The sequence below is a fragment of the Nanorana parkeri genome, unplaced genomic scaffold (assembly GCF_000935625.1).
Source record: "Nanorana parkeri isolate BGI_ZX_2015 unplaced genomic scaffold, ASM93562v1 scaffold110, whole genome shotgun sequence".
In the NCBI taxonomy this organism is placed as follows: domain Eukaryota; kingdom Metazoa; phylum Chordata; class Amphibia; order Anura; family Dicroglossidae; genus Nanorana; species Nanorana parkeri.
In genome coordinates, this window is record NW_017306378.1 from 2,215,875 (window position 1) to 2,237,697 (window position 21,823).

General features: G+C 40.6%; 1 protein-coding gene across 4 annotated transcripts in view; it reads left to right on the top strand.

Annotated features, from left to right (window-relative positions):
* DPP6 (dipeptidyl peptidase like 6) overlaps positions 1 to 21,823 on the top strand; it is a 1,045,284-nt gene that overhangs the window by 995,768 nt on the left and 27,693 nt on the right. For all 4 annotated transcript variants that reach the window (XM_018553126.1, XM_018553123.1, XM_018553124.1 and 1 more), the window contains exons 17-19: positions 2,101 to 2,148; positions 14,209 to 14,307; positions 17,709 to 17,778. In XM_018553126.1, coding sequence (XP_018408628.1) covers positions 2,101 to 2,148; positions 14,209 to 14,307; positions 17,709 to 17,778 — 217 coding nt within the window. The remainder of the gene's footprint in view (positions 1 to 2,100; positions 2,149 to 14,208; positions 14,308 to 17,708; positions 17,779 to 21,823) is intronic.

The window sequence follows — 21,823 nt, forward strand, 5'->3', positions numbered from 1 at the left end:
GACATTGCCTCAGGTAGCGAATACCTTTGGGACAGGAGTGTAAATCTCAAGACTGGATGGACCAAAATAGAAATCAAGCAGGTAAAATAGCTCCCCCTATATGGCTATCAGTGTGTATGTAGCTATCTGCCTGAAGTTAAAGTGATATTAAACCCTCAGATTTTTTAACATAAAACAATACTGTAATGTGTGCCTTACTGTAATCCATGGTTGTTTCCCTTCTCTTTGCTGCTCTTCCTTTTAAATCCTCATGTCTTCTCATGCTTGGGGAGAACTTCCCTTTGCAGCTGAGTGCCTCTTCCTGTAGTGCTAGCTCAGGTTGCAAACCTTCACACAGACACCATGTATCCATTTCAGAGACAAGGCAGTCTGTTGCAAAACAGAAGTTCTGCCCAGCATGAGAAGAGATACAGATTTAAAAGGAAGAGCAGCAAAGAGAAGGAAAACAACCATGGATTACAGTAAGGCACACATTACAGTATTGTTTTATGTTAAAAAATCTGAGGGTTTAATGTCACTTTAAGCTTTTAATGTACATTTTATTATTTTTATTAAATACATAAGTGCATTCATTTTTATACCTGCCTGAAAACTGAAAGAAGTAACATTGTATTTAATTTGATTACATATTAGACTCAAGGGTTGATCGGGAGAGTTGATTCCTATTTTGTATCATTGCTGTGGTTTGTGTATTTGTGTGTTTAGGAAGTACTGTATGCCTGTCTATGAAACATGTGTCATCATTTCATGTTTCTCTTGACTAGATGTAAATACATAAACAGTTTCCTCATTGAAAGGTGCAATCTTCCAACATTCAACTACCATTCAGCTCTCCCAGGGAGAGAAAGAGACCTTCACTATCTGCGTGAAACAGTTCAGATTGTTGTCACTGGATAAAAGGGGGGGGTGGTTTGCAATAGAACGTAAGCTATGTAAAAGTAATGTGTGCCTTTTTATTCGTATGATAATATCTTCGGTATAAGAACTTCATGTAAAAAGTATAAATAATTCATAAGGCCGTAAATAAAGAGATCTGCAATCGGCAAATAGATAGCGCTCTCGCCAATTATCTCTGTTGTGCAGGGCTACTTCTCTCCTCTCAGTTCATATTGCTGGCAGCTGCTCTTTTAAATCATTCATCAATGTGTATGAGGCGCTCTATGGATGTGGGCACCAAACATCTGAATTTCTTTTGTTTACACACTGGCAGTTTTGCTTGTGCTATACAATGATCAGCTGCATAAACCCGGGAGAGTATGGAGGATGTGTCATGTGAACCATATTCTGCAGGGTGTTCTCTTTCAGTCGTTTTATCTTTTCTGTTGCCGTTGCATTTGTCTCTGAGATACTGGGGGTTTGTTTTCTGTCGGCATTGTGTATGTAAATGTTTAGCATTGTTAGACGCCGATGAACTGCTGGCAAATAAAAAAAGTATAATGAAGACGAAAGGGAAACACGTAGAAAGATAGAATTAAAACAGAGATTAAAATATACCCGCACATACCAGTCCTGAGAGAAACATGGCTGCCATCGGTGACTTCCCATAGAGAATGCCAGTTTCATTGCTGTCTGTGACTACTTTATGAGTCAGTGATGTCAGGACAAGTATGCAGCCATGCGGATAGAGGAAGTCACAAAAATGTGGGGAAAACCTTGGTCAACAGAGGCATCCATAAATTGAGAGGCTTCTAGACTGGATTTCTGGTTGTAAATAGGATTTTATTTACATTAATGGATATAGGTAAAATACCTTCAATGCGTTTTAAGACTAATGGCGGCCTCTCCTACAGGATGGCATGTACCGAAAGAGCAGCTTCGAAAAATGTAGCTCCCGCTTTCAACATTGCTGCTACTGAGGCTGATCAAAGGCCTATGAAGCTAGTGGAGTTTCAGTATAGAAAAATGTTGGATGTCCAAGCCTCATTGCATTATCAACACACATTATGGACATAAGTCCATCAAGTCCAACCTACTGTGTGTGTGTATTATTATTATTATTATTATTAATAATATTAATATTATATTGGCCATATAATATAACAAATAAATATAATATTGTATTTTTTATTATAATTGTATATTTATGATTTTATTTTATAGGTCCACGGATTCCTACAGTAACTATTCATAACACAACTGACAATCAAAGTAAGGAAAAAAAATCAGTTATTTCCAACAGCTTTTTTGTCTGTTTTTTTGTGTAATTCTTATGTGTTTTACATTGTTTCCTAATATATGAGCAGGAAAGCACAATCACGCCGCAAAGCAATATTGTTGTCCTATGTACATAAAGCTTATCATTATAGACTATACAAAAGAAAACGGGTTTTAAAGCACATTGAGAGATTATTTATATCAAGGCAATCTCTTTTAGATTCATAGAAAAAAAAATCTGTTGCCAGGCAAAGAACATTCAAATGTAAACATATTCTTAAATAAGAACTCCAGGCAAACCTTTTATTAACTCTTGCAGTAAGGCTATCCCCGCACTGCAAGGGTTAACTGCTCGTTTGTCTAGGTGCTTAAAAATGATACTCACCCTAACTGCTGAGCCGGCTCCCTGCTTCTCCGGTCTCTGAAGCCTCTTTCCTTCTCCACTGCAACATTGTAATGTTCTTCAGTGTCCCCACGTCTATGCCCTGTCTATAGAATGTGATGATTTATGGAACCTTAGACCACTGCAGCGGAGGGGGAGCGAGGCTGAAAGGACCAGTCTAAGAGAAAGCCGACTTGGCGGTTCAGGTGAGTAAGGTTTTTTTTTGGGGGGTGCCTAGACAAAAACAAGCAATTAACCCATGCAGTGCGGGGGGTAACCCCACTGCAAGGGTTAATACAAATGTTGCCCAGGAGTTCTTCTATAACAAGCAGAATAAAAGTTCTAAGACAAGCCCTCACTGACCTGTAGAAGTTGTAGAAACTCTGAAGCAATTAATGATAATGTTTACAAAATTAACACTAAGGTCATTCAAGTCAGTCTCATCACTTTGCTCTCCCCCTCTACATATGCTCCTGCTCTGCGTTTATATGAGAGATTAAAAAGCTGGAATGCTTCTGAGTCACTGCTGAGAGGGGGAGTAGTGTGAGCTGAGCTGCCGAGAGGATAACTCAAACCACTTCAGTAGTTTTGCTGTAAACTATGAGGATGAATTGCTCCACAATGCATGCAGGTATAGTGGTCAGCGAGGAATAAAGTTTCCTATCCTGGCCATAGTTCTACTTTAAAAAGTGTATGTAAAACCATAAGATTTTCTCTCACCTCCAGTCCCATTGACTACTCAAACATTTTAGATATCCTATCACTTTCTTATGAGAATGGTCACCAGAACCAAGAGGGCAGAGAAGGCATTGAAAACTTGACAGAGGTCCCAACTCTTCCACACTCTATCCAAAGATAAGAAAGAAACTTGACTTTACATACACTTTAAGCCTGATATGCTAATTGAAATCTCTTTAGATGCTATCCCTGGTCATCCTTTAAGTCATTACTCATAGCTCAAAACTCAGGTTTAGCCGTAACAGGACTCTGCAAATGTTATGGGTGTACACAGCTTGTAAACATTAGCGCAGACACGTCTCTTCCACAATATAAACCATTTCTTTTACAGAGTGTTTTTTAAATATTGCTACTTATCAGAATAACGCAGTATGTAAAATGTTTGTTTTACTGCACGGTCACAATAATAAATACAAATGCATATATTTACTTCACTTACATTGCCAGCCTATACAATCTTTATGTGTTTGTTCTTACAAATAAAATAACTTATTTTGGTTACTTTACTTGTGCTGGGCTCATAAAGATGCTCAGGATAATGTAGTAGGTGATTCCAAATTATGCATAATTGCTTCATGTATTCCTTTACTTATTCCCGTAGATAAGGAGGGATCATTACTTATTAAAATCTACAATATTTTCAGTGAATTTTAAATTATTCAGCATTTGGATGATCCAATAATTTCCTTGTGTTAAGTAACAACCGTGCTTCAACGATGTGTGAAACGGAACAACGCATATCAGCCAATAATGATTCATTTTTCACTCATCCGATTACAGAGAGTTGTATTCTTGTAGCTTTACTGCACTTTTTACATTGGTGAAACATTATGGTAATAGCAGTCACAGGGTAAAGGGTAAGTTCACTTTCCCAAGTGAATTTGTGAAAATGGAATTGCATCCTAGAATCTGGTCTCCCCCCCCTCCCCCATACTTACCTTTCGGCAAGTGCTTCTTCCCTTCTGCCGGTATGGGTGTGTTATTCGTAACCCGTACTGCTGTGTAGTGCAGCCCTGCACTTTGGATTTTGATTTGGAGGGGGTAATTCCTCCAAATCAGATTGGAGGGGGTAACACAATTTTCCCAAATTCACTTGGGAAAGTGAAATTACCCTTTAAAAATCAATCACATCTTCCAGATATGACTACAGTGAGTTAAAGTCTGTTTGACTGCTGTGAATTGATGGACTTTGTATATAGTCATGGGGACTATGTGAACATTTCATACAGACTCATAGAAGTTGATTTCCTAAAGAAGTATAGAATGCTCACTTTGCAGACCCAAGGACAAAATGTAATCTATTGCAAATGTTCCATCCTAAATTGTGGTGGCTGTATTGTTGTTCTTTTTTCCAGGCTTTGTTACTTATTTCCTGCCAGTAACACGCTCTCTGTCTCAGGGTAACAGTCCTCACTCATTGTGATGTATCTTTATGTACACTACCATTACAGGCACGATCATGTAACTTCCTGTTGTGGTTATTTCCAAAACTAAAATTCAGACGGATACGAAATCCAAAAAACGAACTGAATCTAATTTTGGTTTCAAAATATAAAAAACAAAATAAATAAAAATCCGAATCAATCCAAAATGAAACAATTTTTTTGCGGGGTTACATGTCTAATAGGTCGTACTTCCTCAATGTACTGACACAATTTCACTCCCGAACAACAACTCAACATCTGAATAGTGTAACAGTATCATTACTTGCTGGAAACAATGCATGACGGGATATGAAGTCTTGAGAAATTAGGATTGCATTACATCAAGCAGCAGGGAAGAGACACAAAGCACACTGGGAATCCGGTTAGTTGATGAAAATGATGGGCAGACAGAAGGCAGCACTCACTAAATAAAAGGGATTTTTTTCAAGTAAGCTTTGATTGCATTCTCAAAAACAACTGTAGTATGTATTCCTATTACAATGCTGATGTTATACCAGGATAGTATATGCTGGGAATTTACAACTCCTTTCAATTGTTGTGTTGCCCAATTATTGGTATAATTTAGGGATGCACCAATATATTGGCCGAAAATTGCACTTTTGGCATAATGCCGAAAAGTGCCATTTTCTGGCTGATACTGCGGTGCATCCATCCTATTCTCTCCTCCCCGCTGGGCACTGCTTTGTCTCCCAGCGGGGAGGAGAGAAGCTGTGACAGGTGGACGAGCGCTGCAGGAGGAGAGCGCTGTGAGCGGCCAGCGTCTCCTCCCACACCGATCAGCCTCCTGTCACAGATCGGCAGAGCGGTGTGTGGGCGGAGACAGCCCGCACTGTCATAACAGACTGAGCTCCTCTTGCTCAGCCTCCTGTGACAGCTGTCAGGAAAGAGAGCGGTACAAACACTCGCCGATCAGTGATCGGTGAGTGTTTGAAAATTATTGAGGACATAGCATGTTGACTATCTCCTCAATTATGAATGAATGGGAAGTGATCTACATCACCTCCTGTTCATTCATGATTGTGGTTATAGTAAACATACTCCTGTCATACTCTGTCCTCATGTTATGAATGAACAGGAACACTCAGTATAGAGGATTCCTGTTCATTGATAACTGGGGCTGCAGAAAAAGAGATTGAGGACTCTGTGTCCTCAATCTATTTTTGTATTTTAAAAGGGCAATATCAGGGGTCGGTTTAGACCCCCAATATTTCCCAGAAGCCCCTAAAAGTAAAAAAATTAAAATATTTAATTAAAAAAAATGAATGAATAAATAAATAAGAATAAATATAAAAAAAAATAAAAAGTTCAAAATAAATAAATAGAAATAAAATATTTGAAAAAGTTAAAATAAAACACATTTTTGGTTTCGGCCTGACCTTTTTTAAATTCCAGTTTCATTTCGGTTTTGACATTTTCATTTCGATGCACCTCTAGTATCATTGCTTGAATTGATTGCATTAAAACAGAAGTAACGTTTTTTTTGGTGAGTATTCTTTGCAAAGTGAATTCTCACTTTATTCACTAAACTAAGGGAAAATTTCCAAGCAAAGTGAACGGCCTATTTACCTTTAGGTAACCAACCCCACAGAGTCTCTTCAACCACAAATAATTATCTGCTGGCAGTTTTTTACATTGCAAGTTTGGTTCGGCTTGAGCACAGAATATTTCTCCAGCCACCATTCAGGGGCCAGGCCTGATATAACCTCAATTTACTTTGAAAGTGTTGTGTGCACTTTTGGTGACAAAGAGGTTAAAGTAATCTTCTGTGATTGCCGAATACCTACTGGATGTATCCTTTAATTTCCACAATTTAGCTGTCAATATTGTCAGCATGATCATGTCACAGCACACAGCGGGGAATGGAATAATATGACACATTTAAATAAACACAGCCGGAGGGTAGGCCACAGATGGGATGTAAATTATTAAAGAGCTAGTAACCATAGGCATGCTTCAAGGTATATCACAGCTTGTTGTTGCTTTATTGTATTCTCCACAATGAAGTGAACGTGCTCGTGTTAATTTTGAGCTCTGTACATAGATAATGGAGTGTCAGCAAGAACACAATCTTCTGTCATACATGTTGGGATACATTTTGTAATAAGGTTACAGAATAGAGTTAGATGATGACCTTAGTTTCGTTTCCCAAAGTGCTTCTTGACATCTTTAACCACAACATAGCACTGCAACGTAAAGGAAGCCATTGTTTCTTTCCTGCAGAGCTTGGCATGTTCATATCTCTGATGTAAGAGATATACAAAGAGAATTCATTAATGGATATGGTATTCTATTTTGGCCAGCAATCTCATGTGTATGGTAGAAGGAAAATTCCTGAGGCCATCTGCATTCAGGGGGAACATTGATTGGCTAGGTTAGAAAATCCCTCCCATTCACTCCTATTGTTTTCTCCTCAGATGAGCCCCCTTCACCTTCTCCCTGTTCCCTCTTTCCCTTTGCAATCAATCAAATTTGCAAGGGCAGCAGAGTTTAAAGGACGTTTATAGTAATATGTAAATATTTTCATTAGGAAGTATTCAAATATCAAAATGTAAAAAATATTTTGTGTCTACTTTTTTTATCAGGTAATATGAAATACTCATCTCGTAGACTTCAAAGCTTTAAAACTATACTAAGCACTGCTTATTATATAAAATATAAATCTGACATTTCAACAGAATGTTTATGTGGCAGCTAGTTCTATAGAGATTGTTGTAATTTCTAGTTGTCTCCTTTTATTTATGTGCATTTTATAGGTGCTCTGATTTATAATTGTGATTATGGTAAATATGGAAAAATCCATATGACTATTGTAAAGTGTTTTATTCAGCCAATGTGTGGAGCTTTAGGCTCTTCCTGATTTGTTTTCCCCTGTTACCTTCTCACCTGTGGTAAAATGCCTGTTTTTTTACAGAGTTCAATAGCTCAAGCTGAAATTTTTACACACAAGTAAATAAAGCATGAGTGTGACTCTAACCCTAACCGGATGGCTCTGTCTGAAGCTTCCATCAGAGGACAGGCAGCTTCTGCTGTGTTATCTCTTTTGAGATAATCCACAGTGCTCTGGAAATCCTTTGTCATGTATAAAATGTTTATATCCAAAACAAAGATTGGATATGCGTGTGTATATTTATAGACCACATTCATGTGAATGCATTGCAGTAATGCATGGTAACCCATAGATATATGTGCATTGCAGGGCAATGATATTCAGTTAAATATGCACAGATACAGCGCACCACAAGACACCTGCATTATAGTGCACCTCAACACACTGAAAACTAACGGCTCTATTCACTAAGCTGCCGAGAGCAGCCGAGTGAACAACCGACCCCAAAAAAAAACCCCGCTCCCAGGCGCTCTGGGAGCCTTCCGCTCCCGGCCGCCCAGGAGAGAAACACTGATTTATCTTTTTTACTTGATTCTGAGCTGTGTCAGAATAGAAAAAAAAAAAAAATGTTTTTGCCCATTGGAATGCATTGCTAGATTTCTATTGGTTACATAGTTACATAGTATTTGGGGTTGTTGAATAAAGACATACGTCCATCAAGTCCAACCCATATAGGTCCACGCATCATCTCAACCTGGGCTCCCTGCTCGTGCCCTCGAGCGGTGTAGTCTCACATATCTCCTTGGCTCACCCTGACCTCCGAACAGAACAGACCAGACCTTCGTATTTCTCCAGGCATTCAACTGCACCACCGGCCTCCTCTGGACACTCCCCTCCTGCCAGCACCAGCCCCGCCCCTCCCGTACGTTCAGTTCAGGCTCTCATTCACTGTCCTCTCCCAGCGGCCGGCATCCTCCAGACAAGCAGTCCCACACTATTGAGAATCCGGGCTACATCTCTCATAGATTGTTAAAATATCTAGCAACACGGTCCCCACCGTGCCTGCCACTCTCTGCATCACGCCCCGCCCCCCCATCCCAAATCCCTGCTATACTCTACATCGGACCCAGGTTCCCACTGACATTGAACCCTTCTCAGCCCCAAATCTGCCCACACACCGCTCTGAGTGCCTATCACACTGAGCAACTTTGGACTTTCATCCATCCTCACCTCGCCGCTGATATCACGCCAGTACCCACTACTTGGTAAGTTTGATACCCTTATCTGTTTTTGACAAATCACCACTTGGTAGTGGCGCTTCTTCACTCCTTGTTTTTTCCCTCTGAGATTCTTCTGCACATCGGCCTGCCTTATATTGTTTATGGGCAGTTTAAAATACATTTTTGGAGTTTTGAGTACTATGGGGTGAATTAGGGTATTATGTGAGGAACTTTGATAAGGTGCATATTTATAAATCAGTGAATAGGATATTCACCAAACATTTACTGGTTGTTTTATTCAGTGTATGTTAAACCACATTCAGCAGAAAAATTCACTTGCATTGACTGTGTGGTGAATGTGACATTCACCACACAGTCATTGCAGGTTAATTTGTCTGCTTTATTAATATGCAACTAAGCAGCAAAAAATCTTTATCTGAGCATGCTTGGATCTTGTGTGGGTGCTCTACCCGGTAGAAGTGTTACATTCTGGCCCACCTGCACCATTAAAAGGCATGACTCTGTGTGAAAATTTCAAGGCACCCCTAATGAAGTCAAAAGGCACCCAAGGCTGCCACAGCACCCTGTTTGAGGAAGGCTGATCTACAGCACTACAACAGTAGAAAGGCATCATGGCACACTCACAAACCAGCATGTAAAACAACTTGTCTCACCACTAAGGACAATGACAGAGACAAGTTGTTTTAGTGGTGAGACAAGTTGTTTTACATGCTGGTTTGTGAGTGTGCCATGATGCCTTTCTACTGTTTTACTGTTCAAAGCCCATTTCGTGTGCACCTTACTGTATAACTGGTAACAAATTGATGAGTGCGTTTGTCGTTTGTTTTGCTTGATCTACAGCACTGCCACAAGCTACATTACCAACCTTGTCACAAAATATCACCCAAACTGTCCACTCCACTCCTCTCAAGACCTCCTGCTTTCTAGCTGCCTTGTCACCTTCTCCAATGCTCACCTCCATGACTTATCTGGAGTCTTCCCCATCCTCTGGAACTCTCTACCCCAATCCGGATAACTCATACTCTGTCTGCTTTTTTTCTATCCCCTATCTCGCCTCCTCCTAAAATCTGTACTTAGCTCATCGAATAGCTCATCCCCTCACAGTTATTACCTCTTGTATCACATGCTCCTCCCTTTTAGATTGCAAGCTCTGATAAGCATGGTCCTCCTAATCTTCTTGTATTGAATTGTATTGTAGCTGTTCTCTCTCCCTTTACTTTGTAAAGCGCGGCACAAACTTGACACTGTATCACTGTTTATATCAACGATACTGTGATATCATAGTATGATGTTCATATTTGCTTAAAAATGTTTTAATGGAGTTGTTGTTCATGCGATTTCCTGGGAATATTCCAATTCTTTCTGGACATTTTCAAGCCGCATCTGTTGATATACGCTGCATTTTTTTTAGAATAAATAAGTTGATAGTGGCTAATTGCAACTCTCTTTAGAATATTATGGGGTGTTCATATTTAACTGAGAAATAGCAATTTCTGCTCCACTGAATAATGCATTCCCAATGGCCCTAAAACTGAACAAGGATGTCCTCTAGGAGATATGCCAATCTCCTCTAAGCCATAACTATTTATCCATGCTAGCAATTATAGGAACAAACACAGGACTCTGCTCAAGTCCCCTGAGTGACAGGCATCTTCCAGCTGATAAAGCAAATTCTGTTAGTTTTAATTAAATGAGAATCCCATAAAGAACTGAGCCTTTTACACTTTCATTTCGTAAGAAATAAAAATATTATAGGTTTATTTTATTTTTATTTTTAATTATGTTTTAACTCTTTAGATTTTCTATATGGAGACACTGAAAACGCAATTCATTCCGCCTTTGACAATATACACTATTGTATTACGGTGGGAAAAATCAATATGAAAAAAGTGCTGGCTTACAATATTTGGGTTTATAATAATGATTTTAAATGGTTAGTCAATAGTAAGTAAGACTTGCATCAGCACAGAATTGTTTTTTTTTTAAAGGGCAACTCCATAATGACCTTAATAGTGGAACGTGAGCAGGGATCTGCGGAGCGTATATATTACACTCAACTACGTGACTCAATTTCACTGAACTAAGGCTTGAAAATCCCAGAGCTTTTCTAGGACCGATGGCCTGTACTTCCAAATCTTTGGGGGTCATTTATCATTTCTTTTTTTTCATCAAGAATGTTTCAGAAAGCCACCAATTGTATTTATAACCTGCCCTGGAAAATGACAGTTGGAGAACCAAGCTTTGAGCCTGATTGATGGCTTTGGGGAGACATAGAACAATTGTTGCCTAGAACAAATCAGGTTGCTGTGATGTGAGACATACTCCTATAGACTTTGAGGAGCCTGTACATCATAAACACATTTTTAAAACATAAAATACTTGCTTTCAATTTTTTTAAATATTTCGTTGCATCTTACATGTCTACATCAGGGGTGGGCAAACTCTGGCCCTCCGGCTGTGGTGAAACCACAAATCCCAACATGCATCTGTCCCTGGGAGTCATGCCTGTGGCTGTGAGAATCTTGCAATGTCTCATGGGATTTGTAGATCCACAACAGCTGGAGGGCCTGCGTTTGTCCACCCCTGTACTACATACATTCACTCAAGTGACAGCTATACAACGTTCCTCAGGACAGGTTTCCCAATGGAGAAAAACGTGTGCCATGCCTAGGTAATGTGTGTTAAAACTGCTACTTGTGATCTTCATCAGAAGCTGTGTGACAGTGACAACGCAGAAGCACAATTGGGAGACAGGGACATAGCGTTGTCACCCTTTAACAGGAAGTGCCTGAGCAACGATCTGTAAGGCAGAATCAGCAGGTATTCTCTGAAAGCTTATTTGACATTTTAGCGATTGGGTTTACATATACTTTAATGTAAATATTTTAACTGGTAACTGTTTTATATATGACAAACCTTGTTTCTATGTAAAGGTTGTAATTCTTTACATGATATAAATAGATATACAGTACAGGCTGTGCTTTATAGTCCAGCAGTGTTTGCGCTTAAAATTGACCAAAATTTGTTTTCGGAATGTTCATTCAATTTTCTAATCGCTATTGGTGTTAAATCGATGAGAGAAATCGAAGGGGTGGGATGGAAATTTTTTCTTGAATAAACAAAACTCCATTGATTCCACAGTGGAATGTTAAAATCCAATTACATTTTGAACAACATTTGTCCAAGTTATGATAGTTTGTTTCTCAGATCTGACTGAGTGAAAACAATAGGATCTCTAGGAGGGTGAGTTGAAGATGGAGCCTGGTGACAGCAATGTAATACATATAGTCAAACAGTTTTCTTTAACTCTTGGAGCTAATGGCTGCCAGCTGAACGATCCACTCGCTGTTGCATAATCAAAGTTTTCAACAGTTTATCACAGTTTTTCACACAGACTTGAGGGACTGCTCATCCAAGGCTCTGGTGCTTCCACCACGAACAAAGAAAACAAAAGGGAACAGATGTGTAAAATCGTTTATTAAAATAAATAAAGCAAGGGATATACACTGAGTGGCCAGTTTATTATGACGTTTGTAGGAAAGTTAGCTATAATTAGCTATAATTTCGCGCTGAAGTTGCTAGAGGGCCATACCATTATAAATAGGGAAGCAGGTTGCTTACCACGACAGTAGAAATTATTTTTTTCTGAAGATTTGGGTAAACAACGTGATTTAACAGCCTTTGGGCGTGGGATGATTGTTGGCGCTCGGAGCCATGGAGCGAGTATCAGCAAAACAGCAGAATTCGTTAAATGTTCAAGAGGGGCTAATTGTTAAAGTGTTTAAAGACTGGACTGTCAGCCGAAAATCTGGGTCTGAACGTGCGAATTGTGGCTGTCAGCGACTAGTCAATGTTAGGGCAGAACGGAGAGTGGCAAGACTTGCACAAGACAACAGAAGGGCAACAGTGCAGTGTCAGATTCCTCACATCACCTTTCAACATCTCGTGGAGTCACGAGGTGGCCCAACGAAGTCATCTCGTGGAGTTATCTCGTGGCCCAATGAAGTACTGATGGAGTGGTCATAATAATCTGGCCACTCAGTGTATGTACTCACAAGCAAAGTTTTTTCTTCACGCTTTAACAACAAACAAGAAGCCACACTGTCTGTTAAGCCAACATGGTATCGCCCCGACTACACACACAGTGTATAGTGTGGCACAGCTATATCCAATTCTGTATAACTGGCTTTATATTATTATTATTAAAAAAATGTTTTTAAATAAAGCCACGTATGCAGAATTGGATATAGCTGTGCCACACTATACAGTGTTCTTGCCTGGAGTCTGGACATGTGCTCGTCTATTTTTCCCATTAGGGGGATACAAGCCTTTTTAGCAATATCTACATAGTTATTTCTTTATTTAATGTCTTTTAAAAAAAAATACTATATGCAGTTAAACAGCATTTTTGTGCCCAGCCCCCATGTGGTGCTGCAGTACTAACCTGCTGTGTCGTCTTCTCCATCTGCTTCAGCCACTCCGTGTCACAGCCTAGTCATCTGCTCTATTCTGACCTCTTCTCCCGCTGATTGGATGATTGACAGGCTTCTTCACCAGTCACTCCTGACTGGTGAGGAAGCCTGTCAATCATACAATCAGCGGGAGAAGAGGTCAGAATGGAGCAGATGACTGAGGACTTGGAGGAGGAGATTGCGGCCATCTTGTTTCATTAAAGACGATATGGAGGTCCTGTGTGCGGCGGTTTCGGGTCCTTGAAGATGGCGGACGCGGCACAGGTACTCATTTTTTGTATCGGAGTATTTGCACAAGTACGAGTACTCATGCAAATACTCTGTATCGCCGCCGATACCGATGCTTGTATCGGTATCGGAGCATCCCTAGTCTTTATAGTAGTTACCCATCTAGTGGCTAAACTATAAGTATCTCCATATAATACAATAACAAAATATGGAAGAAAAACCATATCAAAATGTAAAATCCAAATAAAAATAAACACATACACTGTAAAAATAACTTAAGATATTTGCTTACTGAAAATACACTATACTTAATTGTTATGATTAAAGGAACAATATTTCAAAATATATGCTGTGTGAGCAATACTCGTGATTTCCGAAAAGTTCTGAATGTTTGTTTGATTTTCTAATATTTAATGAGATCAAAAGTACAATTGATTTTATTCTGGAAACTCCATTCATTCCAAAATCAAACAAAATTTGGAACAACGTTGTTAAAGTCTCTGATGGCGTTATCGAATGTTCTGAAGAGAATTGTTGTATGAATGTTCATACGAATATCTGCCAGTGTATGGTCATCTTTACACTAGAAATCTGCAGGAAATTCCTTCTAGTTCCTATTGCCAAGATGATTTAAATCCCTTTCCATATAGTCTTCGTTACTGATCAGAATTATTTGTAAATCAGATCTTTATTTTTAATCATCATTATTATGTTGTTTTAGGTCTGATTGAATTAGAAAACAACTCCAAGGTGAAAGCTGTGATAGATGACAGACAAATGCCTTTCTCCGAGTTCGTACACATTCAGCTGGACGACTACAGTAAGCTTTATATAACACTGATGTGTTATATGTCATTATGATTTCTTAGTTTTGTTATCCTGTAGGAGATACAGTAATTTGGGGTTTGGGGTATTGCAAATAGGGGATGTTTAAAGTTGAAGAACTGAAAATATTTGGTAAAGGATGTAAGCAAATCTGTCAGTATGATAAAAATACATAATATGCATCAGTACAATCAATTACCTAGCGGTGGATACACACACCTGATCCTTCAATGCCGGTAAAGCCTTACAGCCCCATTCACAGCAGATCAATTGGCATCTGTTTTTCAATGGATGTCAACGGAAAGGAACCCAAAAATGTATGTGTGTGAACCGGACCAGTTGTTTGAGTTGCATTGGCTGCTCTACTTTTTTCAGCACAATGCAACGTGTGAAAAATGCCTGTAGACGCAATGCAATTAAAAAAAAAAAAAATACAGAGAATTTTGTCCACTCAGGACATGTTAGTTAAACTAAAGATTGAAAAAAGAGTATGGAATTGCAAGAAAACGAACCTCAGTTGACTTCCATTTTTAGGTCAGATTTTGGTGTGAATAGACCCTAAAACTGTGGTTGCTGCACGATGGCAGTTTTGACGCTCCTTGGTAGTGTTGATGCTGGCTAATCTCCCAAATATTCATATTAACCAATCACTATGGGGGTTATTCAAAAAGCTAGCCGAAGGATCAGCCATAGCTCTGGCTGATCCTTTGGCTAGCTATAGCCCATACAGCTCCCGAAGTTGGCCAAAGGCATATGCTTCGGCTAGACTGAGCAGAGGTGAAAGCTGAAGCGGGCCGAACGGCCGGCCATTGGCCATTGGCCGGCCGAAAGCCTGCTACTGTGAACGGGCGGAGCCGGCTCTGCTGAGCTCTCATTGTACCTAGGTGTGAACGAAAGCTAAAGCTTGAAATTGGGAGCACTGATTGCTTTTATAAAGCCATTTATTAGTAGCTCCATACGAATTTTCCCCTTGGAACACAATCACTTCAGGGCTGTAGTAAAATAATTAGAATAAAGCCATGCTGTGCTTTATTTAATTGTAATCAATGTAACATTGGCATTTAGTTGCAAGTGAGATAAGTGAAGATTGGAGTAAACCAAAGATGTTTAGTTTATTTTTTATATAAAGCCCATTTATTTCAGTGTCTACTGTAAATCGAGGCATTGCTGTTGTACTCAGGCCCGTCTTTAATACTGATCGGACCCTGGGCAAACATTTTCTTGGGCCCCCCCAGGAATTTCTCTCACCTCCCCAACACCCAGAAAAAAAAAAAAACAGCACACATAGATCATAGACTTCTCTCAAAAAAACTTTGACTGCAGGATTTCAAACCGATTGCAAGCTCAGCCGTTTATATTAGGGATGCACCGATATATCGGCCGCCGAAACATATCGGCCGTAAATGCCACTTTTGGCATAATGCCGAAAGTGCCATTTCCCCTACCAGGGCTATGTGGGGTCTCACCACAGAGATCCCAAAGAGCCCCGGTGAGATCCCAAAGAGCCCTGGTTAAACTTGGGCTCTATAGGGTCTCACCAGGGCTTTGTAGGGTCCCAACAGGGCTCTGTGGGGTTTAACTAGGGCTGGCGAGACACTACAGAGCCCTGGTTAGATCCCACAGAGGCCTGGTTAAACCAGGCCTCTGTAGGGTCTCACCAGCACCAGGGTTCTGTAGGGTCTCTCCAGGGCTATGTGGGGTCTCACCAGCCTGGTTAGACCCATCAGAGCCCTGGTGAGACCCCACAAAGCCCTGGTTAAACCAGGGCTCTGTAGGGTCTCACCAGCACCAGGGTTCTGTAGGGTCTCACCAGGGCTATGTGGGGTCTCACCAGCCTGGTTAGACCCCTCAGAGCCCTGGTGAGACCCCACAGAGCCCTGGTTAAACTAGGGTTCTGTGGGGTCTCACCAGGGCTCTGTGGGGTCTCACCAGTCCTGGTAAACCCCACAGAGCCCTGGTGAGAACATACAAAGCCCTGGTTTAACCAGGGCTCTGTGAGGGCTCACCAGGGCTCTGTGGGGACTGGTTAGACCACACAAAGCCTGGTAAAATCCCACAGAGCCTTTGTTAAGCCAGGGCTCTGTAGGGTCTCACCATGGCTCTGTAGGGTCTCGCCAGGGCTCTGTAGGTTCTAACCAGCTTGGTCAGATCCCACAGGGCCCTGGTGAAAGCCCAAAGAGCCCTGGTGAAATCCCAAAGAGCCCTTCAGAGCTCTATAGGGTCTCATCAGGACTTTGCAGGGTCTCAACAGGGCTCTGTGGGGTTTAACCAGGGCTGGTGAGACCCCGCAGGGCCCTAGTTAAACCAGCGCTCTCCACAGCGCTCTCCTCAGGGCTCTCCAGGCCGCCACTCACCAGTACTGTGCTGACCGTGTCTCGGGGGCGGGAGCTGGCAGGAACGTGCAGGAAGGTTTTTTTTTTCCTGTGCTGATTCTACGGTACGACCGCGGCGGTACGGACACCTTGTCGACCTGTGCGCTACGCGGGCGATCCGATCAGCAAGTTTCTGCTGGCAGCGGGCTCAAGGGGCAGCTGCTTTGGGCCCCAGCCATGAATGGGCCCGGGGCAAGCGCCCTCTTTGCCCCGCGTTAAAGACGGCCCTGGTTATACTGAGTAAGGGCTCATTCACATGTGTGATTAGGGCGGGACGTGTGAAAAGCTGCAGCCGGGAAGCCTGTACAAAGCAATGACAGGCTGACAGGAGCCACGGCCGTTCCCTGCTGTTCACAAGCAGCTGCATATCCAGTGGTTACCTGTGGTTAGGGACAGACCAATTGCACCCAAGGTCGAAAATCTATCCCTAACTGCGGGTAACCACTGGATATGCAGATACATGTGAATAGCGGTGGACAGCTGTGGCTCCTGTCAACCTGTCACATACATCTGTGATCCTAGATGCAGGAATCCAAGCCACACGTGTGAAGGAGCCCTCATTAAAGGGTGTAATATATTCTTTCAGAAACGTTCAAAATAAATTAGGAAGATAAAGGACACATCTTAAAAGTTAATGTTCCAGCTTGTTTCAGCCGTGTCCTCCATCTTCTTGTACACTCTGAGTTCATTTATATCGGCGGCATTGTAGAAATGTACCTGCTCAAGGGCATTGGCTTTAATTTTAAGAACATTGCCTGTGATGTTAAGAGACACAAGAGCAAATGTGTTATCCGTGTGGTGTTAATAGTCAGGTTGATACATGACGCTTGTATTGTTAATCGTAACGAACAAGATAGAACAATAGATCTAACAACAATTCAATTTACGAATGCTTGACTGGCTGATTCACTTAATGATTTTGTGCTTAATTTGACCTGAACTAAACCAGAGACATCTCAGTGACCGTTCAATCCTGAACGTGAAATAAACCTTAACATTTTTTTGTTCTCTCTTTTTTTTAAAGAATTGCCAATGCAGATTATCAAGCCAGCGACCTTTCTAAACACGGCGCATTATCCTCTTCTACTTATTGTGTGAGTATGACCAGATTAGTCACATTTCAGACCATGTTAAAGAGACCCTGTCACCTCATTAAACAATTGAAGGTAATAGCACAGACAAGTCAAGTATTTTCAGTGCTTGCTTGCAGTGTTTTTCCTTTCCATAAATTATTTTTTTTGACTTGCAATGTGCCTTTGAACTTGCTAGAGAATTTAACTAGTAAAGTACCTAGAACAGCCCCCTTTCTCTTCATAACCCTCTCCTCTTCTGGGAGTGTTTATTTACTCTTTGTGATGGTCAAGTTCCTCCGCCCTTGTCCTGACCTCCCTATAAACCCTTCCATGTAGCTGCAGGGGAAGGACTTGAGTGACAGCTCTTAGTCTACCGGGGCTGCTGACATCACATCCAAGATGGCGGCCCACTGCAGCAGTCTCAGGACTTTTGGGTGTCTACAAAAGGGAGGCTTTTTATGGTAAAAAATGCATAAAATATGTTCAATCCACATATAATCTTATGGAAGGACTGTTGTCAAAACAAATGCTTTGGTGACAGGGTCTCTTTAAGGGTTGTATTAAAATGTGATGCATTCTGTAATGTCTAATAGGTACAGTTAATGCCTAATTTACCTGGAAATATGTGTTACTTTTGTGTTTTACATACTTGAAATTGATACTTCTGTGTAAGTTTTCATAATAATTCATTATACATTGTTGTAACCACTAGATGGTGCACCTATTTAAACCTCTTAACCTAGATCCAGAGTCTAGGTGCCTAGGAGTTTGCAGACATACATCTATTGTAGGTCAGATTTTGTCTTGTCAGATATTAAAGTTCACCTGTGCCCCGACTATGAACATAAAACTTTTTACATATTCTTAACAAGCAGGAAAAATAGCTTTAAAAGTCCCATATACACCTCTCAAACTGCTTGTACTGTAAAGTAATTCAGTCTTAACCTTGAAGAGGAACTTCACTCCTCCCCCCATTCTTTGTTTTTTATCCCCACTTACCTGTGGCGCTGAGTTCTCTTATTCACCCGCTCAGAAAAACTCTGCTGAAACAGGCTGGGTCCTGCACCACTATCTTCCTCCACTCTGCCATTTGGACCTGGATGTCTCTTCTGGGTTCAGGCTGCCAGCCCCCAATCACCCGCCTCTGGGTTCACCTTCCGGCCGCTCCATTTCTTTGCTCCTGCAGCCTTCTGGGATATGCAATATAGATATCCCAGGGGGCAGGGACACGTCATTCTGACCTAGACAAGAATGAAGGCAGTGGGGCACTGTCAAATGTAAAAAAAATGTAAACAGCCCCCCTGCCTAAAAAGTCTATTCTGATTGGGAGGAAGCCTGGGAAATTAAGTTGAAAGAAAGAGTGGGGGTCAGCTTTAAAGATCACAACAAAGACTCTGAAGTCAGTTTCAAACACTTGCTGTGTGTTTACATTAGAAGTCTGGCAGGCTGCCAAGATCTGCTCTTTTAGAAGAAAAGCTGAGATTTCAGTGCCTGTGTTGTGAAATATGAAAATAGAATTTATCCACAATGTATGTAGCTAAAGAGGTGAATTAGGTCTTAATTTAAAGTGCTCTTACTGCTAGTTCAGGATATGTAAATATTGTATTGTGCATAACCTGGGCACAGATTCACTTTAAATTAGCACACAAATGCTTTTACATCTGTTTTCCTTGTGTTCTGTAAAAGCTTCCCCTTCTCTTTCCATGTCATCTATTCCAAAGCTTTTCTCTGTCACTAAGGTGACATTCATCTTTATTCCAGTACAGTTAACATGCATTTTATACGTGTTACCATTCCTGTCTAGGGAATATGTGCTTTGCCAGAAAAAGGATAAAAATTGCAGCAAGCATCATATCTGCACCCCAGCCAAACTCATTGAATCATGCTTTGCAACTCTCTGGTTTGATATAATGCATTTAAAAATACTGCTTGTTGCATCTTTGCAGTTTCCAGCAAAATGTACCTGCCATAGGGGAATGCATCATTAAATTGATTTTTTTAATTTGAAAGCAGCAGAGCACAGCCAGGAGGGGGGGGGGCGGAGGGAGCACAAGGAGCCAATCAATTGTGTGGTATTCAAGGATCATGTTGATAGGAGATGACAGCGGAGTGACAGAGAGATGAGCTTATCAGTCTGCTGCTTCTCCTTTCTCTTTCCTGGCTGGTGAGGGACAAGGTCTGTAAGTGCTACTGGAATGCAGCCAAATAAAATCAGGCCTTCTGCCCTGCCAGAATGGATTGTGCTGCAGGATAGAGCTGTGTACATCTCAGGAATGAATGGAGAGAAACACAAATTATATGGCAGATAAAAAAAAAGCTCTTATATACATATTTAATCCATGCATTTCAGCTGTAATTCAGCTTTTACTGCACTGTGTGAAAAATACAGAGGTACAATTGTAATCTTACCATGGGTAAACATTATGAATAATAGGGCAATCGATTATGGGATGGAATGTGAAAATGCACAGATAGGCCACACAGGAAACAATAAATGGAGCTTAAAACATTATCAACTATACACTGAAATTATTAGATTTGCAAAAGGGACTAGAAAAACAAGATCAAAGATGGGGTTTTCCTTAAATTATATTTATTTAAAAAATGTAAACATGAAAAATGAGTTCAATTTAATATGCAAAACATGTTAATAACATTTCAAATCCAGTAAGATTTCTCCATGTTCTTTTTTTGTGTATTTTCAGTATAGTGGCAGTTTCTTTCCATTCCAGTTTGACATTTGACTAATATCCAGAAATACATCCCTAATATTACATTTCAAATGTCAGTCTCTCACATGATGAGCAAAATTCTTTTTCAACCTTGACTTTCCATAGACTTTAGCAAATTGAACATTCAATATATAAACATAGCTTGTAAAGGAAGAGGAAGGTAAAAACTGGACATTTCAGATAGAATAGCCCGGTGAGAACAGGTATAAATCAATATAATATCAAATGTCACAAGTTTAAGTGGCAATTGCCACTTTGTGCCCTCGGTTAGCATTTTACCGCATATATACAGAATCATAGTTCGGAGGAGAAGGAAATGGCAAACTCTTATTGAATTGAAGTGCTATCATCTGCTACTTTCAGAGTTAAAGTGAGCTAGTTTTCATTTTAATGCTTAGTCCACCCAATGCTGATTCTTTATTTGTGAATGGATGCTGGCTAGGCTTATGCATTCCTTGTGGACTCTGTGGAAAATTTTCTGCAAATGTCTTCCCACCTCTACCCACAACTTTCCCTAAGCATTGAGGTTTTTTTATTTTATTTTAAAAGTTGATGGATGTAATTTGGTCATTCTGAAAGGCTGCTTAGCTACAACCAAATGCCAGTTGCCGAGAATGGGCAAAGCTCTGACACTTCTGGGTAGTGTCAGAGCTTATTTGCTCCCTCCCACCCCACCTGCCTCATTCCTATTGGCCCATTACTGTGATGGAATGCTCCCTTGGGAAACAGGAAAGTGTGTGAAGGGGTGGGCATACTTTGTCACTACCAGGAAGTGCCCATTCAGAATAGCTGGCAATATGGCCATAGCAAAGAACAATGTGTGATAGTTGTTGCAGGTACTGCACTTTACATATACCTTCCTTGAAAATGTGGGGTCGATTCACGAAGCTGCCGAAGGATATGGCCGTAGCTTCGGCCGAAGGGCTGCCTACAGTAGCTTAGTGAATAGACCCCACAATGTCAAAATGCTCGCAAGATCCAGATATAAGCAGCAAAGATTTTATGTAGATCTTCACTCTCAAAAAAGAATTCTGCCTCCCCAGCTGTATATTAGTCACCCTTTTTAACCTCACTGACCAATAGGGAAGCATGGGAGGGATATGGCTATCTTCCCATGTTTCTGGATCTACAGATTGTTTTATATGGATTTTTTACTAAAGATAACCTTTGGTCATTTTTTTTTAATCATATGCCATTTGAATTGTCCCAGTGTCCCATGTGACAGGATTAATTTCAACTGGAACTCTATTTTTTTTTCCACAACCACCCTCCACAGGAAATTGTTTTTGTATATATATATATATATATATATATATTTACAGTTATGAAACACG